Consider the following 26,187-nt stretch of genomic DNA (forward strand, 5'->3'; position numbering starts at 1 on the left):
CCTCCTCTGGTGTGCACGGTTTGCAAAGCTATTTTGAAGCAAATAACACCCTCTTACAGCTGCACCAAGGCCATAGCAGGTGAAACCCTAGGGAGCTGCAGCTGTACTAACCATAGGGGACATGGGATTTGTAGAGTAGGGAGCAGGAGGAAGAAGGAAAGATAACAGGGTTTGGAAAATGAAACTGGGCTTTAGCGTCACCAGTGATTTAATGGGAAGGGCCTTCCCCACCCTTCATCAATACTAGAAACACCTTTTAAATGGATGGGCAGGACAAGCAGAGCCCCTCTCTTGGCCCAACCTGGGGCTTTTGCTCTGCTGCTGAATTTGCCTTGTCCACTGGGAAAGGCCACAGAAATAGGCCACTCTGGGGCCCCTTGCTCAGGGCCAGGCTGGCCAGGTGGTTAACGCAGGCTGTGGTGAAGTGAAGGGAAATGCAAAGATGCTGGTTCAATCAGAGGCCCAAGGAGGACCTGGTTCTACTATTTATTGAATGGATGAATGAATGAATGAATGAAAGACCTTGTGCTCCAAAGGTGGCCAAGAGGCTTGATGGTGCAGTCCTAGAAGCAGCTTTTGGAAGTCCCTTTGGGCTAGCCTGGCTGCATTCTTTGCAGTCACAGGACAGCATTCAGGCAGTTTGGGAGTCCCTGGTGCCCTGACTGGCCCTCTGCCATCCAGGTCTGCTTCCCGCTTTCGGAAGGAAATCATGTTGGGGGTGCCTGTAGTCTTGATTCAAGAGATAATATCAGAAATGTTGACATTGTCATCAAGGATGGCCAGAGAATATGCTGTCCTGTCAGTGAGTAGACATTAATTGTGCAGCTAGTCGGTGTTCTGGCCAGATGTTGCTTGGCAGAGCCCAGCTGGGCCTTGTTCATTTGTGAGTTACAGTGGTGGGTTAAGATGCCCAACAAGCTAATAATTGGCAGGCTTTATGATTTGACAGAATCTGGGGGTCCCAATAATACACATTTTTTAAAAAAAAAAAGCAGCAGCAATGTATGTAAGTGTTCAGCGCTCCTAGAGGGCAGGGAGGGTGTTCCACATCAGTGGCTTCTGGAATTGCCTGTTCCCAAACATCAGTCCTGGGCCTGAACTCATAATCCTTGGACCCATACTCATAATCCCGCGACTCGTCTTGTCACCTGCCAGGTGCTAAAAGCCCCTAACGGTCAGTTACTCGTAGGCTGTTTAGTTCTCTCCAACTTTATAATTACCCTCAAAAATCTGAAACTTTGAGTCTCAGGAGAAAAGGGTCCTTTGTTCTCTGTGTACCCTTGTTCAGGGAGCACCCAGGATGCTGCCTCTGATGACCCACGGCGGGTCTTCCTGAGTGCTTGGGTTTGGGCTTTTAGGATATTCTTCAGAAGCTGGCCAGAAATTTTAACTCTCCCGCTAAGGTCGAGGGCTGATGAATGACTATTGCTTTAGAGTTTGCTGTGCATGCCTTGTGTGGCCTGGCCAAGGGACATACTGATCAGTAACTGCCCTTTATCCACTGTTCTGGGAGGGAAATACAGTGGGAGAAGACTCTGAGGGATAGGAACTGGGGAGTAACTGAGAAGGTATTCTATGCCCTCCTCCCCCTTAGCCTGGTCTTATCCACTATTCACAAGCATTCAGAATCCCACATGCAGCATGAGACCTGGTCTCAGCCCTCAAAGGGCTTCCATTTTGGTGATATCATTTGAAAGATCACAAAAAAAGTAAGAATTAAATAGCAGTGCATAGAAGACATAAAGAGAAGCTGTTGCCAAATATATGATATAAATTAGAGAGAAGGAAATTTGGAGTGGGTAGGGTCACAAAGCCAAGAGGGACTTGGGCTAGGCTAGCCAGATGGCCCGAGCCCCAGCTAGAGAGATGGGCATGGTATTAAGTGAGTTCAGCCTTTGAGGCTATGGTGCTAAAATGTCCTTGTTTGCTTTGCATCAGGAAACCTGCCTGACCAGTTTCCTTGGTGGTTGCCATTTCTACCGTATTCCGGTTCCCTAAGACGCCAGGGTGGCTGTGCCAGGTGCTTGTGATTTCCCTGATCTTGCAGCCCCAAACCTCACAATTTAGGATTTGAACTATAAACATGCTTGTCCACTAATCTGTTTACTTTGAACTGATTATATTCTTGCTTTCCCATCTGGCAGAGAGAGAGAGCCAGCTGAAAGGAAGATTCGGCAAAATCCCCAGAGCACATGCGTGTCTTAGGGGATATTTTAAAGGTCACCTCTTAACATATCTTTCAAGACCTTTGGAAATAGTTTCTCCTTAGAGAGAGAGGCAGTGGCCATGAAAACTGGAGTGCTGAAGTTTAGCTCGAGAACTTGAACCTGCTGTCCCTGGGAGAGGGTATCTGCCCTCTCTGATGGGGTAGGAGCTCCAGAAAACTTCTTTGCCTACTGTCACTTTGTCTTCACATGTCACAGTTTCCCTGGGTCACATTCTTTACCTTATTCTTCAAATAATTATTTTTCTGGCCTGCCCTTGATAGTTGAAAAGCTGCAGGAATGACCAGAGATACATGGCAGTAACCAAGGGGGAGCATCTCCAGGGGTGAGAAATCATCTGTCACCTGTCCTAAGTACATTAGGCTGGGGATGGTAATCTTTCCATAAGCTTTGTTCTCTTGGGACACAGTGATACCCTCTGACCTGACAGTCCTTAACTCCAAGGTCTCCATGAAATTATTTTTATCTAGACCCAGAAGTAATAAGAGGTTTCTGAGACTTCTGGTCTCCCAACATACCATCTTGTCAGATAAACTCCCATTCTCTCTCTCTCTCTCTCACACACACACACACACACACACAGTCACACACACTCAGGATGAGACCTTGATGGCAGATTCGTGACTTCCATCCTTTCTTTAGGTGTCTTAGAGACAAACAGATTGTTTCATTTTTGCTGCTCATTCTCCTTGAATCAGAGGTTGAAGTGCTTGGTGGATGTGTCATTTGGACCTTGGAAGTGTGGGATCTCGGTTCTGGGACAGTGGTTCAAGCCTGATTTTAAAAGGGGAAGTATCTGCCTTGACCTTCTCTAGTACCAGCCTTAAGGATCAAAAGGGGAGGGGCAGGATATACCAGTGTTGTGGAGAAAGGAGCTCCTTCCTCCTCTCATTGGTCTTCTCAGAAGGTGCCAAACCATTGTCACTTGATTAGGATACCAGGATGTTCTAAAGAGAGTCTGTCACCACTTATAGGGTCATGGTTTAGGTTGGCATGTTTTTAAATTTGTATGTGAGAAGTCACTTAACTTTATTGTTCTGGCCTGTTGGTTTCTACAGTAATGTTTATCCTGGTAATGATTTTTTAAAAAAGCTAAGGCAATAAAGTTGGTCACACGAGGCCTACAAAATGAATGCCATACTCCTTAGCTGGGCGTTGAGTACATCCACAGTTAGGCTCCAACCTGCCGCCACATACAGCCCAGCCAGAGATGGTTGTCCTTCTGATTGCTGAGCGAGTGCTGTGCTTGCCTCAAGGCCTTTCCTTACACCGGTCCCTCTAGCTGAAGGACCCCTCCCTATCTCTCCCTTTGGAAACCCTGAACCTTCATGGAGTCCAGTTCAAAAAGCAGTATTTCCTCATAGCCTCTCCAAACTAGATGTAATCTGTATTCCCTGCGACTGCCTTCAGGCCTTGCTGCAACATACTCAACATTCTTCTTTTTTTTTTCCTAAGAAATAGAATTTCTTTATTTTTTTGTATTTTCATTTTATTTGAAAGGCAGAGAGACAGAGAGAGAGACATAGAGACAAAGAGAAATCTTCCATCTACTGGTTCACTCCCCACATGGCTACAACAGCTCCTGAAGCCAAACTCCATCCAGGTTTCTCACATGGGTGCCAGGAACCCAAGTACTTGAGCCATGTCTGCTGCCTCCCGGGCATTAGCAGGAAGTGGAGTAGCTGGGAGGGACTCAAACCAGACTCTCTGGTGTAGGATGTGAGTGTCCCAAGTACCACCCAACCTCTGTGCCAAACGCCCAGTCCCGTACTCAGCATTCTCTACTCTCTGTCAGATACAGCAAGCTCCACAAGTCCAAGGACATACTTTGTTTTAGTATCTCTCGTGTGTCTAACACAGTGTCCCATGTAAAGTAGACTCAGTATTTTTCCCCAGAAACCTTTTATTTAAGGTATACAAACTTCATGCATTTCATAACACTTCATAAATACAACTTTAGGAACATAGTCATTGTAATTCTTCCCACCATACCCACTCTCCCACCCAGCTCCCTCTTACCTCTCCTAGTCCCATTCTTATTTTTTTTCAGTACGTATTTACATCATTGAAGAATGATATTTTCTACACATAGCGAAGCGGAAAATTAACTTTTTTTTCTAAATACACATAACTGTGACTTACAGAGACATCCACTATGGAACTGGAGGCGAGGTTGTGTGCATATCTAGGCCTGCCTTTCATCATCTATGAGGAAATTTTCTAGCTCTTGAGTGAAATAAAATTTCAGCAGGCAAGCATACAAAGTCGATTTAGAGGAAATCCACATCATGGGTTTGGAGAACAAATAAAAAGCTTGACAAAGAAAGGACTTGTTGAAGGTATTAGGAATGTCCCGCCTGGGAAAGGAAACCTAGGCAAGACGCAGGCTCTTTAAGTGCTGGAGCTGGAATGAAACTTGGAGAATGCCTAAGGGATTTCCCTTAACAGATAGGACATTTGACAAAATGACCTCTAGGCTCCAGTATTCTACTAGGTTCTCCTGTTTGCAGTTCTGACTATTAGAAAAGGAAATTCTCATTAATTAGTCTTTTACGGTCTCAATTTGGAAGAATAGTATAGTTGAGAATTTCAAGCTCATGTCATGCTTGTATGGCTTCAACAGAATCACAGCTGAAAGGAAGCTTCGTCCATCCTGTTGTCCAGTATTTCTTATTCATTCACCGTTCATAAATTCATCAAAGTCCAGATAGGCTTGAGTACTACTTTTTATTGAGAAATTGAAGTTATACAACTTTTTTTTTTTGCCTTGTCTGCCAGAGAACTTTGAGCGGAACATGTTTCTCATCTGAAGTAAATAATTCTAGTCAGTGTCTTCTATACTGTTTCCCCACTTTCTTTTTGATTGGCTTAAATTTCTTGAAAATGCAAAAAGGAACACATGCTGTGGTTCAAAAACAAACCTAGTGGTCAGTGTTCTGGCACAGTGGTTTAAGCCACCACCTACAAGGCTGGCATCCCATATGGGTACTGATTCAAGTCCACTTCTGATCCAGCTCCTGGCTTATGCACCTGGGAAAGCAGTGAAAAATGGCCCAAGTGCTTGGGCCCCTGCACCCACGTGGGAGACCTGGATGAAGCTTCTGGCTTTGGCCTGGCCCAGCCCTGGCCATTGCAACCATTTGTGGAGTAAACTAGTGATTCATTCATATTCTCTCTCTCTCTCTCTCTCTCTCTCTCTCTCTCTCTCTCACTCTGCCTTTCAAATATATAAATAAATCTTAAACAAACCCAATAGTATAATTCCTAATGTGCAGTGGTAATTACTGGCATTTCAATGGGCTTTCATCTGTGTTTATTTTGTTTTTACTTAGCTTGTGGTATAGGTTTTTTATTTAAAAAATATGAATATAGATTTAATAATAACTATAGATGTTTTAATATTGTAAGATACTTGGAATTCATCTTGGATGGAAACTGTTAAATTAATCTTATTCAAACCTCAGATGTTCAAAAAATTACAAATAATTGGATTCCTGGCATCAGAAAACATGTTTACATCAACTTTGACACATGTACTCCAGCTTGTTACTGCTGTTGCCAAGGTCCAGCATGGTTCTGTGAGGGGCTGAAATATATATTGTTTGACACCCGGAACCAGTAAACTCTGCCTTTTAATCTTCTACAGACATCCTGATGGTTCCTAATTAATTTTTAACACCTGCCTTCTTTCCCTTCCCATAATTTCAGCTCAATCCACATTCTGTTGACCTCCTTACTATATTTGTTCTCATTTCTGAAGCCCATAACGCCATCTAACGTTTCTCATTGTCGCCCAGAATAAGGTTGCTACTTAACAGGAATGGCCCAGAGAAGGCCTGCCTTGCCTCAGGACACACATGTGTGTTCAGATTTGACTGTCACACACAGCCCAGAAAGAAACTCACAGCGTGCCTGCTTAGATACTAGTCACTGCCTCTCCCCTTGCTGCGTTGAGTATGTAAATTGAGGGAAATAAAGGAGACTTTGTTAGAGTCTGGGTCATTTCGCTTCCAAAGTACCTGACACGGATTTTTCCAGATTCCGTTTCAAGAACTTTAGAAAGTTCACTAGTGTTTTTGCTCTCCATAGTTTTACTGCAGTGTCTCTTTCCTTTGGACTCGCACATGGGGAATTGGCATGTTTGACTCATGGCCCCCAGCTGATGAGCCACAGACCACGAGACTGCACGTCGAAGTGGCAGGATTGGAACTGGGTCCTGGGCAGTCCTGGGGGGTTGTGTGCACAAAGGTGGGAAAGCACTTCTGTTCTCAACACACACGAAGAAGACAGAGCCCTAGGTTGCTGGTGGGAAAATGCAACCTCCTCGTGGCGATGACCCATTTACGGTGATGCATATGAGGGGCGGCTCCCCTGGATAAGGAACGAAGAGATTTTTATCCAAGCTGAGTGCCCCCTGAGCGGGGAGTTCTGCTCGAAGGTAGCAGCCCCAGCTTCGGCAGAGCTGGGAGCAGCAGTGGGCCCTGAAGGATGCTTGAAATGCACCTCCAAATCCACCCTCCCCCAGCCGCGTGTGAGCTCAGATGAATGTTCCTAAGGCTCTTTTGCCGTGTCACTTCCCTGCTCTCAAGTTCCCAGGGGCCACTCACTCAGATCTATTTAAGGCCTTCCAAAGTGTGCCTTGGACCTTTATTTCCAGCCACATTTCCTAAGACTTCAGCTGCAGCCCACCCGGTCTCCACCATTTCCCCAAGCCCAAACGACGCCCTTCTCCACCCTTCTCCCCCTTCCCCCGTGTCTCTTCACTCTGCTCCGTTTATGGCACGTCATAGGGTGTGCCTTGTCAGAGGACCTGGTGTCTATCCCAGGTCAGTTAGCTGTGTGACCTTGGGCAAATTACTCTTCCTCCCTGGCCTCTGTTTCCCCTGATGTAAGACAAAGACTGAGCTCGGAGACTTCTAGAGTCCCTTCCAACTTTGTCACTGTGTGGCTGCCTCCCGACACAGGGCCATTTTATTTGTGTCTCTGCAGTATTTTCCATTCATTATTTGGGATTGTAACTAACATTTTTTTAAACCTATCTTCAACTCCCTTTTGCAGATACATTTGTATCTGGCCCGTTGGTCAAGCTAGTTTCCTAGGCTGTGTGGTGGCTGAGGGAGATGGCTATTGAGTGTGGGGAGCAGCCCGGACTGGACTGAGTTACTGGAATTAAGACTTATTCTATGCATCTGCTCTCCCACAATATGGCGCTGGGAGAGAAGTAAACAGCTTCCACACAGCTGCCTCCAGTTCAACTAATAAACTGTAGGACTTGCTCCTGATTGGAGGAGAGCAGCGTGCTCGGCGTGTGGGCAGCCGAGTTGGGATTGGTGGAGGAGGACTATAAAGGAGGAGAGAGACGGCATGCACCGGGAACATCTATGGGGAACATCTAAGGGAACCCGTGCAGCCCCCGAGAAAGCCGGCCGGCGGTGTGCCGCTCCCCTGCGGAAGTGGGGAATGTGGCCAGGGGGAACTGCCCTTCCACGGAGGTGGAAGGGACAGTAGCCAACCCGGGAAGAACCAGCAGCAAACCCGGGGAGGGCCGAGCAGACGAAAGAACAGCGCAGGGTTCAGTGTCGTTCCTCCACGAAGAGGGGGAGCGACAATTGAGTGTGTTTGACTTTGAGCTTTCATCTTGTGTCAAGAAGCCATGACAGATTCATGACATCTTCTCTTATGCCCCTTGTCGGGCAAATGGGCTTTGTCTTTTGAAAAGAGGGAGCATGCATAGCGGTGTGGGACTGAAGGAAGGATGCAGTGTCCCAGAGCATCGCCGTGGTCAGCTGCGAGGCTGCCGGCCGTGCCTGTGCTGTTTGAATTGGCCCTCTCACGTCCTGTTGCGGAGTGCCAGTCACCTGGCATTTAGGGGTCAGATGATCACTTCCCCTTGTGCTGTGTGTTTCAGGGCCCTGTTTGATTATGACCGGACTCGGGACAGCTGCCTGCCCAGCCAGGGACTCAGCTTCTCTTACGGTGACATCCTGCACGTCATTAATGCCTCTGATGATGAGTGGTGGCAGGCAAGGCTGGTGACCCCCCATGGAGAAAGCGAGCAGATCGGCGTGATTCCCAGTAAGAAGAGGTGAGCCGGCACAGTCGTCAGCAAGGCATCTCCTGCCCTCTTGCTGACGTTACCTGCTCGTTTCCCTCTTCACGTCTCAGTTCCCAGAGAGCAATGTAGGGGCCTCCTTTCTCTTTGGTAGAGTTGATCCTCAGGACACGGCTCACTCCGTGGGCCAAAGACTGGCTGCTGTGCCTGCGGAGACTGTGTCCTGGCAATGACACGACTTCTTTCCAACTCTCACACAGGGTGGAAAAGAAAGAGCGAGCTCGATTGAAAACCGTGAAGTTCCATGCCAGGACGGGGATGATCGAATCAAACAGGGTAAGTGGGGAGGGGTCCCCTGGGGATGGCAGCCAGGGCTTGAAGAGGGGTGCGAGGCTTGGAGTGTGGTCTGCTGTATCAGAGAATTGGGGAGCACACATGAAGACACCTTTTCCACGGGGCTGGCTCTGGCCGAGCAGGGTATTGATTCCGTTCAGAAGGCAGAGAGGGAGCACTTCCGGCCCATGGCTAGGCTGTGCCCTGCCCCTCTGGGTAACTAACTCTTGAAGATGTGCCAGAGTTGGACTGTCTGCAGGGCTGACTGACCTGGAGACAGTAGAACCACACGTGGGTGTCTCCCTGCTGACAGACCGCATCGGAGCTGTGCGGACCCTAACCAGATCCTGGCCTCGGCAGCCCGTCGAGGACAGCCAGCCCCAGAGCTCCCACCTCCCATCAGACCACATGAGACAGGAGAGCTCCCCATTCACCCCTTTTCTTCTGTGAGCTTTGCAGGCCAAGGAACTTCCGGAGCAGTAGAGGGAAGAGAAACATGGAGTAGATGACTCTGTGTATGTCAGTGGCGCCTTAGGGCATGTGTCCAGGAGGCTACAGTGACCTTTGTTCTTTAGGAAGTGCCAGTGAGTGCTGTGAGTCTGGATTAGGTAGAAACCTCTAACATCCCTACAACATTTTCCTGTAAACATGTTTTTCCTCTTACATCAACTTTCATTTAATCTCATAGACTCCATTCGTGAGAGATGGTCTTTTATTTAGCTCACCATTGTCTCCATTTTAGTTTTTCTTGCATGCTTTAAAATCCATTGTTCTGTTTTTTTTTTTCTGTCCTTCCCCTCCATCTTCATGTTCTTTCACAGTCGATCAAAACGAAACGTAAAAAGAGTTTCCGCCTCTCTCGAAAGTTTCCATTTTACAAGAGCAAAGAAAACATGGCCCAGGAGAGCAGCATACAGGAACGTAAGTAGCAGCAGAGTCCACAGAGCAGACCGTCTGCAGCCCCGTCCTCCCACAGTCACCCCTGCCCTCATGAGAAGTCCAGCCGAGGACTTGTACGGCACACGCCTGCCCGTTTGCAGGGTCAGGGCAGAAAGCACTCTGCACGGGGAGACGTTGGGTCTTATTTACCGAGCTCCTCTCTCACTTGGAGTGAATGTTGGAGGCTCTCAGGTGGAACTTGTCCCTGCGCCAGCCTCCAGGAAGTCCCTGGCACTGGCGTTGGAAGTGCCAGACGGAGCTCTGTTGTGGTGAGGAGTGGTGTTCAACCAGAGTGCCAGGGTTAGAAAAACGGGTTTTCAAGAAAACAAGGTCTAAGAACCTCCTTCAATGTTGCTCTCCTGGCTTCTTCCTCTTGTGTTTTCTCTCCCTTACCTTCACTCATCTATGTCAAGAGAAGAGCCTCTCCTTCCCCCAACTTCCCCAGAACCGGGGCCGCTTCTGGAATGCCACGCCAGGTGCATAAGCATACAAGATAACCTGCGTGACCCTTAGCAGGCTCCCTGTCATCCTAGTGTGCCACAAAAAAGTCCTTCCCGCTTAAGTGAGTCCACCCAGGAGTGTGCTTCAACATTGTCCAAACAAAGACACACGCAGACACACGAAGCTTATTGGGGAGAAAAGATTGTATGTAACGCTTTAACTTTAAGAACCAGTTTAATCCTGGACACATCTTCTTACTCCACCAAATGCCTCAGAAATTTTACTGCTCTGGCCCTAACCTTAAACACCAGGTCAAGCTTGAAAGATACTGCCTCATTTGTCTCATCGTGAATTGTGAATGTCTCTCATTTACCAACAACTCCTCTGTCTTTCATGGAGGGATCTTGCAGTCCTGAGCCATTTGGCACTGGCAGGAGACTGATTAGTTCTGAGAGGAACTGGCTCTTTTTTTTAAGACCCGCCTGATTGACGACCGTGCTGTGTGTAGGTCATTGCTGTGTGGGGTGTACTTGAGAGATGCGCAGTGCCCTGGTCAGGCTGAGCAGGCCGTGGCTCATCCTCCTAGGCTAGCCACCGAGAAGCAGCAGCTGAAGTTGGTTCTGCTCATGAGCACGAAGAGACTATCTGAGACAGACATGAGGTGAAACCAGCATGGTTCAACAGATGAACTGCAGAACCTCCTTGCTGAGCCCAGCCTGGGGGTGCCCATTGCATGGCAGAGTCCCAAGTGCCCGGCGCTTTGGAGACCACACCCCAGGCCACAGGAAACCTTTCCTGAAGCGTTGCCACCACGTGAGTCAGTATTGGGCAGAAGCTCCTCAGGGTGACGGTAGTCCTATCTGCCTACCTGGCACACAGAGCCCTTTCTCTTTCGTGCACCCACAGAGGTAAATGACCATTTCAGGGACCAAGCTGGGACCTGGGCTCCACGACCTCCGGTCTGCTCAAAGCTGCTTGTCAAAGCACCTGCTCCAAGCCTTGGAATGCCATCCGTCCTGTCCTGGGGACCTGCGGGCTGTAGGCTAGCTTGGAAAGCCGGTCTACTCCGAGGCTCTCTGGCAATAAAACTGAGCAGCCCGAAGTCCACATACCTTATCTGACCTGGGGGGTTCTTTCTGTAGCAAAGTTCTTAACCTCACTGTTAGTTACAGGTCTTCGTAGTATTTCATACTTCTGTCACTAATGTTCACCTGCCTCTGTATTCTTCCTTCCCCTTGTCTTTTCTTTCTTTTTTTCTTCTCCCCAATTCCCTCCTCTCCCCTCCCCACCCCTCCCACTCCCCTACCTTCCCCTCTGCTTCCCTTCCCCCTCCCCCCCTTCCCTTCCCCTCCCCCTTTCTCTGTCTTTGCTGTCTGTGAAATCAGGACTTCCCTGGGTTAAGTGACGATTATTATGGAGCAAAGAACCTGAGTAAGTCCAACTTACACACCATTAACTGTATTTGTGGCATGAATGGAGATAGAGGGGGTGGGGTATAGGGGACACGAGGGAGGGTGAGGGTAAGGGAGGGCAGTGTTTGTGAGAACTCTGTTCGCACAACAAGAGAAAGTGCATGTGGCTCCGAATGTCACACATTTGCTCTGGATCCCTGGTGCCCTAATAAACCCCTATCATTCATGTCTGTGTTTTCCTTTTGCACCTCCAAGTGGTAGGGCATGAGCTTGGGGTCCCACCTTAGAAGTGAGGTGGGCCCGTGTGCTTCTCCAGGGAGAAGCTAATCTCAAGGGGAGGGGAGCTTGCTGGCTAGATTCCTTTCCCAGTGACACCACACTAAAGGATTGGGCTTAGGGGGCTGGTGTTGTGGTACAGTGGGTTAAGCCACTGCTTGCAACGCTGGCATCCCATATTGGAATGCTGGTTCAAGTCCCAGCTGCTCCACTTCTGATTCAGCTCCCTGCTGGTGCACCTGGGAAGGAAGCACATGATGGCCCAAGTGCCTGGGCCTCTGCCACCCACATGGGAGACCTGGATGGAGTTCCTGACCCCTGGCTTCAACCAGGCTCAGCCCTGGCTCTTGTGGTCATTTTAGGGAGTGAACCAGCAGATGGAGAATCTCTCTTTTTCTCTCTCTCCCTCTCTCTGTCCCTCTGCCTTTCAAATAAATAAAGAGCATAAATCTTAAAAAATTGGACTTAGGAATTTCAGCTCTTATGGTCTCTAACTCAGGGCAAGGTTACTCTGAACCCCTCTACCTGGCCCGTGTCTGGGGTGTCCCAGCAGATCTCGGGCCTTGGCAGGTAGTCCAGCGGGGGCCTCGGCACCTTTTATGGACCATATATATCTAGGAGTTGATCTTAGGAAACTTCTGGCCTCTCCATTTGGGAGAATTATCCTCGAGTGAAAAATGAAAGGAACTAACCATTGAGGGGTGTGCAGGGTGGGGTCCCGTCAGCATATACTCTCCTTCAATAAATGAGGCCAGAGGCCGAGGAGCTGCCACTGGGGTCATTCAGAAACTAGCCGTGTGTGGCAGCCCAGCCAGCCAGTCCTTCCTGGGGCAGGGCCACAGCATATCATGGTCTGGAATCGTGTGGTCTTGGCTGAAATGAGCAGCGTCTTGCTCCGTGGTTCGGTGTGTCCACGTCTCATCTTCATTTGCCTGTCATCGTGGGAGGGGGCTTTTATTGGTGTCCCCTGTGAATTTGGCTCCTCTGCATCAGGCGTCTCCACTCACATTCAGGGATGGGCAGATGCCAGCAGTCCCAGACAGGAGGGCCATCTTGTCCTTGAGCGTTCTTGCTGGTTGGTTGTCTCTGTGTTCTGACCTGTCTGTCCGATGGTAGGTGAAGGCACATCCCCTCCCAGCTAAAGCCACGCGCTCCTTCTCAGGAGTGGTGGCAGGGGGCTGCAGGCCACACCCAGTGGTCAGGGTAGTCCTCCCTTGTGACTTCTCAGCCCGTCCAGTGCTTAGTGCATGTTTCTGTACTTCCAGGGGCTCTGTCTGGGGCGGAAATTCACGAGCAGCCAGGTTTCCTGGGCATCTCTCTGCTTCTGCCACTGCCTTTTCTTCCCTGTCATTAGCCCTGGGAGATGCATTTTGGGATAGGAGTTGAAAGTCATTCAGATCGATTCATTTGAATCCAATGACTGCGGCAGGAGGAGGCTGCTGTAGTGTGCAGACTGTGAGGGCTCTGGGGACCAGGCTTAGACAGGGCCTCAGCGGTGGAGCCGTGCCTCCCAGTCGGTAGCCTGGACCTGGCGGGCTTCCTGCAGCCTGGCCCAGTTGACAGCTCAGTGTCTCACTCCTGGACCCCGTGAGTTTTGTGCTGCATGTGACCTCTCAGTGGTGTGTTCTGAATTGGAGTCTCTTTCTTGTTGGCTTGCAGAGGGAGTGACATCCAACACCAGTGACAGCGAAAGCAGTTCCAGTAAGTGTGTGTCATACCCCCGCCATGTCGTGTGGCTCCGCCATGTGTCCCCTGCCATCCTCATTCCAGTGCTGCTCAGAGGCTGGTGCTTCTTTTAGCCATGTCCACTTTGAGATCCTGGAAATGCTGTGGCCTGTTCGTTCTCGTGGTTGGATGGGGTTTGCCCTGTAGATTAAAGGAGAGTATAAGCCCTGTAGTTCTGGCTAGGACCTGACTTGAAAGCATCCCTGAGACCCTGGGAAGGGTGTAGCGCCAAACAAGCAAGCCTCTGCCCCTGCCGCAGGCTATGTGGGCTCTAGATACAGCCGGGTCTACAGATTTGTTCAGAGACCAAACGAAAAATGGCAGCTATGGGAGGGATAGTGCCTTGAATTTGCCTTTTCCTGGTTGCTAGGACCCCCCCCCCCCCATTTTTGACGGGGCTAAATGATCAGGTAGTTTGCCCGGTTTTCCCTGGGAGTGTCCATGAGCAGAACACGGAAGCCACAATGGAAACCAGGGGAACTCTGGGAACATTGGCCTTCCAGGGGGAGCTGTGATGACTAGCAAGGGGCCTTGTAAAACGTGCCCAGGATGCTTGGACTCCCATGGCCTGACGCACACACACATCACTGCCTTCCCTGGTACCTGCCGTCTGCCGCTTGGGGACGTCCAGGCGCCCAGCACATGGTTGCTAGACTGCCGAAGCTCCACCATGGGGACAGAACATTGGTCTCAAAGGGCACTGGGGACCTTAACCCAGCTGTACACTGCTTTTCTGAATGCTTCCTCCAGCGGGCAAGGAGATGAGTAGACCCTTAGAAAGGCAAAGTTACGCTGCAGCCTTGGGGACTGCCTGAGTGCTTGACTCTTGCCTGTCGGGGAGGAGACTTGGCATCAGTTGAAGTGTCCCTGTGACTCTTATCGAAGCAAGGGGGCCACTGAGCGCAGTGACTTAGCAAAACAGTTCGAGGTGTAGGGGTGGGTTCTGCTGGTGGCTTCATGGCTTCTGGGCTTTGCCCTTTGCTCTGCAATGTTTTGTTGAGTGGGAGAACCCCTGACTGCTGTCCTAGGCCCTGAAGGGCTTCCTGTGCTTTCTTGCCCTGGGGAAGCAGAAAGGCCACCCAGGGCAGGTGGGTGCAAGGGCCACTCAGTAAGCCTGGTTCGCAGCAGGGGTGGGGATGTAGTGAGTATTGTATACGGACAGAGAAGTAGGCCCTAAAGTGCTAACCCGTCTCCCTTTTTTGTTGCAGAAGGACAAGAGGATGCTATTTTGTCATATGAGCCAGTGACACGACAAGAAAGTAAGCCCCCTCTGAGAGTCTTGCCTTGGTGTGGGTCTCCCAATCGGGGGGCTCAGTGCAGCAGCGAGCTGGGGGAGGAAGACAGCTCACCCACGGCACACCTGGCTCCTGGGCCCCTCCTCTTTCCTAGTGTCACAGGGAAGGGAGAGACCATCCCAGGTGTACCGCTCACTATGCCTTTGCCAGCTGCCTTCCAGAGCAAAGAGCCGATTTGTGAGGAAGGCAAGGGAATTGTAACCATTGGTGAAAGAGAGGTCCAAGTCCCTGTCTTCAATGGCTGCTCTCAAAAACCTTGTTCAGCTGCTGGTGTCAGTGCAAAGATTTCTCCTGGATGTGTTGGAAGAAGAGATGTTTCTGGTAGCAGACTTGCTTTGGACTTAGATATTCTCCAATTAAAGGCTCCTTTGATGTCTTGGTTAAAGGCCAGAGGATGGCAATTATGACTTACTCAGTCTGACTGGCGGCTCCAGAGCCTCTGTGTTCTAGCCAGACTCTCTGGGATTGTTCACTGTCTTGATGCTCTCCCTCCCCAGTTCACTACGCAAGGCCCGTGATCATCTTGGGCTCAATGAAGGACCGAGTCAATGATGACCTGATCTCCGAGTTCCCGCATAAATTTGGATCCTGTGTACCACGTAAGAGCCCATGCAGGCCCAAAAGAGTGCAGCTTAGTATCTTGGGAGTTACTGCTGCCATGTTTGGTGGAAAGGGTTTGGCATCCGATTCTAGGCTTATTTGAGGACAGGATACCTCTGACCCCCCTGGAACAAAGTAGGTAGCAAAAGATTCCCCAAAAGCTGATGGGGTTGGGAGAGACATGTCTTGGCTGCTGGCTCCAGGAGGGAAGTCTGAGTGGCGAGCATTGTGAATGATTGGACAAATGGGGAGTCTCAGCCCAAGTGGTGTTGATGTGATTGAGTGAATGGCTTCATGGATTCACTGGCTCCCAGGCCACGTTTGGTACCCTCTACCATGTCTTGGTCCAGGAAGCCCTACTTTTTTGGTCCAGTTTAAAGCTGAAGCCAGTAGGCCATGTGTGTGAAAGCTGGAGGTAAAAAGGGAAGTAGGCAACACAGACCTCTTCTCAACTGCTTCCCACCCCCTGAAAAATCTGGGGAAAAAAATGGGAGTGGCCCTATGGCCTAGTCAGGTGAGAGAGGACCAAGTCAGCTTCTGTGGCTTAGGGCAGACCGTTGCCCATGGGCCCCCCACAGCATTTCCTTTCGTCCTTTCAGATACTACCCGCCCTCGTCGTGACAACGAGGTGGATGGACAAGACTACCACTTTGTGGTGTCCCGAGAGCAGATGGAGAAGGATATCCAGGACAACAAGTTCATCGAGGCAGGCCAGTTCAATGACAATCTCTATGGGACCAGCATCCAGTCAGTGCGAGCAGTCGCAGAGAGGGTAAGCAGAGGCATGACCCTGAAAGGGAAGATGGAAGCGCTCCGGCCAGGGCTGGTGCTGTGGCACAGTGGGTTGAGCCTCTGCTTACAATGCTGGGATCCCATATCCGAGCGCCAGTTCAAGTCCCAGCTGCTCAGCTTCTGATCCATCTCCCTGATAATGTGCCTGGGATGCAATGGGTGGTGGCCCAACTACTTGGGTCCCTGCCACCTATATGGGAAACCCAGATTGGAGTTCCTGGCTCCTGGCTGTGGCCTGTCCCAGCCCTGGCCATTGTGGCCATTTGGGGAATGAACCAGTGAATGGAAAGTCTCCTTCTCCCTCCCTATCACTCTGCCTTTTGAATGAAGAGATAAATGAATCATATATATAAGAAATGCTCATGCTGATGCTCCAGTTGGATCCACCTCCTCCCTCATGGGCTACCAAGTGGTACCACTGCCCAAAGCCATGGTGCTTTCCAGATGCCCAGTCCCTTGATGAAAGTGTCTGTCTCTTCCTTGCAGCTCACCCTGGAGCATCACCCACAAGGGAGTAGGAACTGTAGGCGGATGTGGCCTTTGTGGGTAGTAGGAATGCAAGGTGGGGCCCCAGGATCCTGTGGGATAGGGTCTTCTAGCCCTCTCTGCATGGCCCTGGGTAGTCCAGGTGGCTGTTGGAGTGCTACTGAATTGGGCTTGGGTGACTAGGCAGTGGGTAGGCTGATCAAGTCTGCTTTTGCAGGGCAAGCACTGCATCTTAGATGTCTCCGGCAATGCTATCAAGAGACTGCAGCAAGCACAACTTTACCCCATTGCCATTTTCATCAAGCCCAAGTCCATTGAAGCGCTTATGTAAGTGTTTGCCGGGACTCCGATGTGCCCAGCCAGGATGGGGGCCCTGGACAGGAAATAGAGAGTAAAGTGACTGGGGGCGGGGGTAGGACCCAGCCCTGTCACTTGGTACTCCTTCTGTTTTGAACCGCTGTCCTTGTGTTCCTGGTTGGGCTTATGAAGCGGGAAAGATGCAGGAAGGAGTTAGCTGTGGGCCTCTCTGAGAGGGTAGCTTAGCCCATTTTCAGGAAACCCCAGGCAATCCTTTATGTTGAACAAAGCACAGGATGTAGTTTGGAACTGTTTGTCTTCTGTGGCTTTGGCAGGGAAATGAACCGACGGCAGACATACGAACAAGCAAATAAGATCTATGACAAAGCCATGAAGCTGGAGCAGGAGTTTGGAGAATACTTCACAGGTAAGAATCCCTGCTGCCCAGCTTGGGGCACTGCGGCAGCAGCCAGACACCTGTTTCCGTGAGTATGTCTCAGAGGTGTAGACAGAATGTAGAAGCCTTGCGTAGGGTTTCTGGATGCTTTTGAGCTCAAACGTGTCCAACACACTCAAGTTCCCTTTCTTGCAGCCAAAGCCGTGTAGCCAGCCAGTGGATAGTATCAAGCGCTCAGCAGCAATTGCTGCGGATCCTTGCTTTGTTCCTTTGGTCCTCTTGCCCCTGCTAGATTGTAGGCTCCCTGTACTACTTTGTTTCCCTTCCTCCTCACTCCTTCCCCACCCTAGCACTTTGCCTTGTGTGTTTCAGGTGCTGAATAAATGTTGATGACGATGACTTCTTGGTGTGTTGTCTGTTGGAGTGTGTGTGTGTGTGTGTGTGTGTGTGTGAGAGTGAGTGAGATCCCCTGTCTCAGAAGGTCAGTTCCTCTAACAGATTGGGAAGGTTCCTAGGTACCATGTTCCTCACCTTTGAAAGGGCAGCAACACAGACGGATGCACGCACAGGGCGGTGCTCCGTCAATTCTAGCCAGGGGTGTTACTAGGTTACCAGGGTAAAAAAATAAATCCATAAATGTACTCAGACACCTGGGGTCTTTGGAGCTCTCCTCGCTGTCCTTGTCTTTGTGAGTTGGGCTGACCTCTGACAGAGAGCAGCTGTGACAGCCCCAGGAGCACTTCCTCCTGTCAGAAATTATGACTTTCTGCTGTGGAATGGATAACCAGGATTTTTCCAAATCTTTCAGTAAGGCCGCTCTGGAATTACAAGGTGCCGGCCATGGGGTGGCCGAGAGCTACATGAGCTGCAGGGCGTGCCATGCGATGGGTACTCAGTGAACATCTGAATAAACACACTTTCCCCTGCTGCTTAGCTTCTCTGTCTCTGCAGGTTGACTTCCAGCCCCACGCTCGGGGCACCTTAGCTACTTTCCCTATGGCCCTGACCTTGGGGCCCAGGCAGGATTGCCGGGGGGTTTGGGCGTGTGCCGTGGACTACAGTAATAATTTTGTTTTCCTCTTCACTTTAGCCATTGTACAGGGTGACTCACTGGAAGAGATTTATAACAAAATCAAACAGATCATTGAGGACCAGTCTGGGCACTACATTTGGGTCCCATCCCCTGAAAAACTCTGAAGAATCCCCTCCAACCATTCTCTTGTGAACAGAAGAAATCAAGTCCCTCTTCCCTCCTCCCTCTTCACTCCTGTCCCCATGGGGAGAACAAATGACTACTGTTCTTGTCCCCTTTTTTAGATATGTCCAAAAAATTGAGTTTTCTAGTCCTGTTTTTTTTTTTTTAATTTTTGTTTTGTTTTGGTTTATTATAATTTTTGGGGGGGATGATGCCATCTCGCTCATTATGTGACTGTGCCCATTCCTGCATGGACCTTTCCCAAGCGCTAGCACAGGTGCACATCCATCAGAGCCATTGTTTTCATAAAAACCAAGCAGAAGCGAAGAGAAGAGAGGAGGACTGATGGCAAGACAGACCCCGGCCAGCTGCACGGCTTGTGAAGTGAGCTGCCTGCGCCGCGTGACGAGACGCTCTGGGGCGTCCTCCACCCATCTGTCCCGCTGTCTCGCAGCTCTGAACGGTGCAACGTAATGGCAACAGAAAGTATCTTATTTATATACAGATATATATATGTAATTTATATAAAATATATAGAAATTATTATATATATATATTATACACTCTCATATAATATATATATATATATATCTCTCTCCACACACATGGGGAGTAGAAAATCTATGGAGACTTCATCAACGGTACTGTGTTATTAGAGAAATGCTTTAATTTTCATAGTCCAATCAGATGGCATCTTAACGTCCCAGCTGGTTGGGAAGGGATCGAAAGCAGTAGGAAATCGCTGTACTAAGGGCACCCGAATCTTGTCATTCTCTTGAGAGCTAAGGTTTTCTTTAGGAGGGGTCGGCCTGAGGCCTGCCAGGGAGGGCCTTTGCCCAGGGGCGAGAGCACTGGAGCCTCCCACCTGAGAGCAGTCGCTGCGCCTGGGGTGCGGTCAGTCCTGTGCGTGCAAAGAAAACGGCTAAGGGACGCTCCGTGTGAAATCGCCGGTTTGTTTTATGCCACCTGATGTGTCTGCATGAGAGGTTTCCTTTTTGTTCATTTTTTAAGCTGCTGTTAAACCAAAACCATGTTGTGCTACTGTGTCAGCCTTTTCATTATTCCAACTTTTACTTTGACTATTTAAAGTGAATGCGTAGAATCTGATTTGCCAGTGTTCTAAAGGCTCAAGAGGTCGTGAAGGAGCCAGGCCTTGTGATAGGGTAGGTGACCCAGGCTTGGGCGTCCAGTCCGCAGAAAGGAAGGCAGGGGCTGGTGACAGGTGGGAGTGGGAGCAGGGCTCTGCCTTGCCAAGTTGGCCCTTCGCTTACCTGCCAGGGGTAGGCCCGACCCGGCTGGGGGTCCCTCCTGGGGCCAGCGACCGGATGGGGAGGCACTTGCCTGCCTCAGCTCCACGCTGCGACTATGGGAATAGCACCAGGTGTGGCCAGCCACCACATGAGTTTGTTTTGTTTTGTTTTGTTTTGTTTGCAACTGCTCCATATGCCCTACCCCGGCCCCTTCACCAACAGCTGATAGCTTACCGTTTCCTCAAGAAGACAGTAGAACTTTAATGCTGTAAATTTGAGCTGTAGAGCTGAGATGTGCTTACTGGTGGCCTGTGAAACCTTGCTGCTTTCTCCCAGAGCCTGATGGCAGCGAGTGTGGTCAAGGCAGTCGCCTTCCTCCCACCACAAACGCGGATAGCAGGTGTGGTTCAGGCCCTCCCCTAGCTCCCCCCACCCCACTCCACCCCCACTCTACTGTGCTCCTTTGAAGCCAGCGTGCCTCCCTCACCTCCACGCCGGGGAGAACGTGGACATGCTCACCCCTGGGATTGAGCCCACAGGGTTAGGACCGGTGCGAATGAATGACACAACATCAAGGATGCTTTGAAAGCACTGTCAGCCAAATTCGGGAAACCTGTTCACAGTTATCCTAGCAGCGTAGGGAGGCTAGCTGGAAAGCGGGGGCCCAGAGGAGGGTAAAGAAAGGGCAGCAGTTTTCCCTGGGCAGTACACTGGATCAAAGGCCAGGAGGGATCAAGCGAGGGGCAGAAGTGACTCTGATGAAGGGCTGGTGAGTAGGCCGCGGCGGTCCTCTGGTGTTAACTGTGCTCAGCCTCCTCTCCCAGGGAAGAAGAGCAGAGGTGCAGAGTAAGCATGACACTAGTTGGTTTAGCAGTGTTCCTTCCGAGGAGACTTATATTTTTTAATAAATGATAGTTGCAATGAACTGTGGCTCAGAGACCTTCTTGGAGGAGTTGAGAAGGGAGGGCGGGGACACGGCAGTGGGAAGGATGTGAGGGCCCAAATGTTCTCTCTCCGTAGTGATGAATCAGCTGCCCACACGGGCCAGTGCCGGGGATGAGTGTAGCCCCCCCGGGGTGGTGACAGGTCCTCTGCAAAACAGCCCAGATGCTGCTTCACACAGCCCCAGCTGGGTGGGTGGCCACGGCCCTGATGGCGAAACGCTGACATTTCTGCAAAAGGTACACAAGGTGGGAGCTGCCTGCCGCAGCGAGGGTGTTGCTTGCAGAAAGTAGGACCCGACTTAGCAACAGAGAGCTGAGTGAGAAAGATGCTGAGGGTAAGCTGGCCTGGCGGCCATCTGAGCTCCAGAAATGAGAGTGGGACACGCGCTCCCCCCCCCCCCCCCCCCGCGCGCACACAGGGTGGAAATCGTCCTTGGAGCCCTCGGGAGGGAGAAAAGCGTTTAGAGCAGGTGTTCTGGGCGTGGGTGATGCCATGACGTCCGGGGAGGTGCCGCTGGAATTAAATCCAGGGCGACAGCTGCTGGCCACCCTCACTCGTTTCTGGTCATTTATGGTTCGCAGGTGGCCCTCTTTCCCGCATCCTCTTGTTGGGCAGAAGGCAGCCCAAGAAAAGGAGTCCCCAAAGAGTTCCCCTGGGGCTTAAGGAACTCCAGCTCCCTCCGAGAGGGAGTGCAGCCGAAGACAGTTAAGCCCCAGCGCGCTGTGGTCCTGAGCAGCTTAGAAACACCAGTGAGGGCCAGGACCACAGCGTGCGCTCTGCCGTGCCCACAGCACACCGGCCTGCCTCCAAGCTCAGGGTCGGCTCCCAGTGCTACTGTGGAATCACCGTTGATCCTGCCCCCTCATCTCTCTCAGAGTAAGAACTGTGTTACCAGACCTTGAAATCTTCCTAGAATGATTTCCGTGACGAAAGAAAATATTTGTTCAGACACAGGATGTTCAACTTGAGCTTCACTGAAGTACTTCTAGAAAACAGCTGATGAAAGAAAAAAAAAATCTTTACTCAAAGCGAGCGTGGAAGTTAAGGGCTCAAGGATGAAGCTAACATAGATGCAAACAAACCGAGAGTCAAGTATCCTGACAAGGCCAAGGCCAAGCCAGAGAGGCTGGGGGTGAGAAGGAGCCCTGGGCTCCAGCAGCAGGGTCAGTACTGAAGGCCGATGGAACCCTTTCCACAGAGACAAACCCCTGCCTGGTGCCAACTCCTGGAATCGCAAGGTATCAGAAAACCTTGCAACAGTGAGATGAGAAGGCGATCTGAGAGCCGTTAGATTTCTCAAGGCAGCCAGCAAAGGAGGGCTAAAGTCAAAAGTGAGCCCAGATGCCCCAACAGCCTTGACCTGGGCCTGGGAGATGTCCATTCAACCAAGGTATTCCCAAGGTTTGGGTCTCCTCCCTGTTCCCATCTGGGATTTATTTCATGGCCTTCAATTCCACCGACCTCTCGTCCATCCAGCCATTTCCTTGGCACCTCTGGGGTAATTTTATTATCATCGCAAATAATGCTGAACTTGAAATTCCCATGTCCTTCAAAGCCTCTTCTATTCCGCCATCACTTCCGAGGAATGGCAGAATTGGCTCTCGCATACCTCAGGTCATTCCCAATCAACAGGATCTCGATACCTTGTACTTTGCCAGAAAAGACAAGAACATCATTGGCAGTGAAGCTCCAGCGATGTTTTCTCTGCAAAGCCCACCCCGGACCCGAGAACTGGCCAGTGGGCGGTTTGAGCAGGCTGGCTTTCCTGTCTGCCAGCAGCCAGCCCTGCCGGAGGTGCAGCCAAGTGCTCCCCTCCTCCTGGCGCAGAAGAGGGGGCCTGTTCAGTGTCCCTCTCTGCTCAGGCCATTTCAATTCCCCGAATCCCACTTCTTTTTTTTTTTTTTTTTTCTGCTCTTGAAAGCTCTCACCACCACCCCATCATGCTTAACCTGCAAGACCCCTCTTAATATTTCAAGACTCCCTGTGAGAACTGCCCTGTTTGCATGCTGTGTTTCCTGAAGCACTGCCTTTTTTTCCCTCTCCTCCCACAGGTGGAATTGACTTTGTGCTCTCTGGTTCCTGTAACTGCTCACATTTATTTCCCGCAGTGCTCTAAGTGCTGTCTGGGTACTGATTCACTTCCGGCCCCAAGCAGCCTGCTGAGGTGCAGGCTCGTCCTTGGTTTTCCAGGTGAGGGAAACTGAGGCTTGTGGCTCAGAAGCACACCAGCCACCTCGCACTTCGCCATGCCCGGAGCCTTCTCCTGCCTGCCCTGACCCCTTTGCATCTGTGAGAGCAGAGGCTGTCCTGCTCATCTCGTATTTCCCCAGCAGTCAGTGCAGTGGCTGTCGCATAGTAGGTGCTCCGTAAAGGGACAAGAGCTGCACTTGTCTTCGGCTCAAGCATGGAGGAAGCGATTTGACATGGTCCAAACCTAGGGTGGATGTCAAGTTCTGGGCTTGTTTGCAGGCAGCTTCCTTTCTGGAATGCGGTGACTTCCTCTGGGATCTGGCTCCACCCTCCCTCGGCTGGAACCACTTCCTCTCCTCCGGTTCCTTCCCCTTCCTGTCAGCTTGCAGTCTTCTCCCCCTCTGGAAACCATCTACCTGCTCTGCCCCACTTGCTGACCATCTTGCCCTGATCCACCAGTTCAAGTTCATCGCGCACATGGGAGTTCACCTAGGCCGGCCATTACCTCCCAAGCATGAAGCGCAAAGCTCCTCGGAAGATAGACGATGCCTTGGCCCTTTTCTCCTTGCTGCCTTCATTTGTCTCGCCTCGCCTCCCTCCTTCCACAGGCTCCCCCTGCCTGCAGCTGTGACCCCTCGCCACCATCGTGCTAGTCACCCAGGCTCAAACCCTGATCTCTCTTCCTGTGGTCGTCACACCCAATCTCCTCCCCCAAACTTGTTGCTCATTTCCAAGGTGTTTTTCAATGCAGCCCTTTGTCGTCATTGCCACTGTCCCTGCACAGGTCAAAACCTACTGCTTGGTGAGCCCTTACTCAGAGGCGTTGTGCTTGGTGCTGGCAAAGCAAGCGCAACCCTATTCTCAAGGGACCTATAACCTAGAAGGGGACAGGAGAGAAAGAAACGAGTACATGCACAAGTAAGTAAATGCAGAATTGAACAAGGAAATGCAGAATGTGAGGGAAGTCCACAGAAGGCTGTGATAGAGGCTAATACAGAGAGGGGCACCTGCCCAGGGAATGTTTCTCGGAGGAGCTGACATTCAGAACGAGACCTGTAAGATCAGTGAGGCCAGCCTGGAGGAGGAGGGGCAGTGGCATGTGAGGAGGGAAGGATTGTATCGTGCCCATTACCCCACTCGCCCCGATCCCCTGGGATTTCCCTTCAAGCCCAACCTAGACTCCTGGTCATCTTATCTGTGAGCAAGGCATTTGTCTGCAATGTTTCCAGCCTCCATCTCTGTTTAATTTTATTTAAAATTTGAGAGACATACAGAGCTTTCCACCCACTAGTTCACTCCTCGCATGCCCTACAACAGCTATAGCTGGGCTCGAGCTAAAGCCAGGAACTCAATCCGGTTCTCCCACGTGGGTGGCAGGGACCCAGCTCTTGAGTCATTACCAGTGCCTGCCGGGGTCTGCATTAGCAGGAAGCTGGAGTCAGGAGCCAGAGCTGGGAGTCGAACCCAGGTGTTGTGTGTGGGCCATGGGCATCTTAACCACTAGGCTAAACACCTGCTCCCCATCTGTTACTGAAGGAAACCCTTCAAGCCCCAGCTCAAATGGCAGCTTCCATGAAAATGCACTGATGACCACAGACGCCCTTGCGCTTCCCTCCCCTTGATACTCCCTTACCATGCCCCGGCTTGCATGGTAGCTATTTGTCCATAATATCCATCTCCAATGAGATTAACAGCTCCCAGAGGGCTGGGATCTCATCTAGTCTATCTTTCTATCCCTCTCAGCAGCTAATACGTGCCTTGCACATGACAGGTGCACGAGAAATGGTTGTTGAACTTCCACTTTCTGCGCCTCACTCTCTTACTCTGAAACATAAGGGAGTTGGACAAATGATCTCCAAGGCCTCTCCCAGCTGGAAGACTTGCACAGATGATGACAAAATAGGAGGCGTCTAAAGGGCACGTATTCTGCTGACTCCCTCACAAAAAGACGGTTCATGTCTTTTGTGAATTTGCAGTTAAAAAAAAAAACAGTGATGCAGATGACATTAAAAGGCTTAAATACAGCTGCCAAAGAGCATGGCGCACAGGCACCTTCGATTTATATGCAACCCAACATTACACCCAGGCAGGCTCAGTGCCCACTGTGAGGGAGGGGCCTGGACGAGCACCAGGGGAAACTGCCTTTTCCTAGTTGGGCAGAGGCGTTGCATTCCAGGACAGCTTGAATAAAATAGAACACTTTGATGGCAGAATCACTGATTTCGGTTGGACCAAAAAACGGTGCTGGGGACATCCAGGATATGGAGGTGCCATTAGATGACCTCAAAGGGGGGTTGAGGTGCCCCGTATTAGTCATAGCTGCTCCCCAGCCCTCACAGAGCACCCTGGAGATGAGTGGGGGGTGGCATGGAGGTGTGGGAGCTGGGATCAAATGGACGGTTGGCAACTTTTCTTGAGGAAGTAAAAAGGTTTGCAAACTGCCTCTCTAGTCTGGCTCATCAGAGAGGTTGAGGTATTCCTGTGCAGAATGAGGGGTGAAAGGCCAAAGCAAGAAATGGGGAGGCAGAGGCAAAAAGATCATGCTGTTAAAGGAGGGACAAGGAAAGTGCTCTGCCAGGGCTGTTAGGCTCTTCTAGAGAAGAAATACGCAGAGACGATAAAAACTGGAGTCCAAAATACGAGGGAACCTCAAATAGCTCGTAGAAAATGGAATGAAGAGGCAAGTTAGGTTACTGCAAAAAAGTTTGCCATCCATGCATACTTTTTTTCATGATACTCAGTTTCCATGAACTGTTTGAAGACCCCCATCCCATATAAGTGGAAGGCTGCAAAAGAAAAACCAAACACCCCATGGTCACTGGAGCTGCCCTGTGAAAGGTGGACAGCCTTACAGCGAGGTGGTACCTGGGGACCTGGGGACTGAGGAATGACAAAAGGGACTGCAAGATTTGGTGCAATGCAGTAATCCTGCCACAGCAAGAGTGGAGTAATAGTAACCAGTATTCCAAAGCACAGGCTAATGGCAGAAAAGATTTGCAGGTTATGGGGCAAGGGATTACGAACCAGAATATATAAGGAACTCAAGCAACTCAATAGCAAAAAAACAAAAACAAACAAACAAAAAAAAACATAAAATCATCCATTAAAAATGGGCAGAATAGCTAAACACATTCCTTGAGGGGAGACAGACAAATGACCAGGAGGTACATGGGGAAGTGCTGAGCGACACTCCTCGCCAGACCCACCGTGAGACGTCACCTCAATGCAGTTCCATTGGCTCCTATGAAAGGATAAAAGATAACAAGTGTTGGTGAGGTTGTGGAGAAAGGGAAACGTTTGCACACTGGTGCTGGGACTGCAAATGACTCCAACCATT

General features: G+C 50.5%; 1 protein-coding gene across 11 annotated transcripts in view; it reads left to right on the forward strand.

Moving 5' to 3' along the window:
• Positions 1-20,640, forward strand: part of DLG3 (discs large MAGUK scaffold protein 3) — a 60,121-nt gene extending 39,481 nt beyond the window's left edge. For 5 of the 11 annotated variants that reach the window (XM_008272752.4, XM_070066743.1, XM_008272756.4 and 2 more), the window contains 10 exons: positions 8,134-8,310; positions 8,538-8,613; positions 9,432-9,531; positions 13,338-13,379; positions 14,612-14,662; positions 15,196-15,297; positions 15,898-16,070; positions 16,794-16,903; positions 17,209-17,300; positions 18,361-20,640. In XM_008272752.4, coding sequence (XP_008270974.1) covers positions 8,134-8,310; positions 8,538-8,613; positions 9,432-9,531; positions 13,338-13,379; positions 14,612-14,662; positions 15,196-15,297; positions 15,898-16,070; positions 16,794-16,903; positions 17,209-17,300; positions 18,361-18,467 — 1,030 coding nt within the window. In that variant the 3' untranslated portion in view covers positions 18,468-20,640. Of the gene's footprint in view, positions 1-8,133; positions 8,311-8,537; positions 8,614-9,431; positions 9,532-11,375; positions 11,422-13,337; positions 13,380-14,611; positions 14,663-15,195; positions 15,298-15,897; positions 16,071-16,793; positions 16,904-17,208; positions 17,301-18,360 lie in introns of all 11 variants that reach the window. The other 6 variants (XM_002720087.5, XM_070066745.1, XM_008272753.4 and 3 more) reach the window with 3 other exon arrangements.
• The last annotated feature ends 5,547 nt before the right edge of the window (positions 20,641-26,187 follow it).

Source organism: Oryctolagus cuniculus, chromosome X (assembly GCF_964237555.1).
Source record: "Oryctolagus cuniculus chromosome X, mOryCun1.1, whole genome shotgun sequence".
In the NCBI taxonomy this organism is placed as follows: Eukaryota; Metazoa; Chordata; class Mammalia; order Lagomorpha; family Leporidae; genus Oryctolagus; species Oryctolagus cuniculus.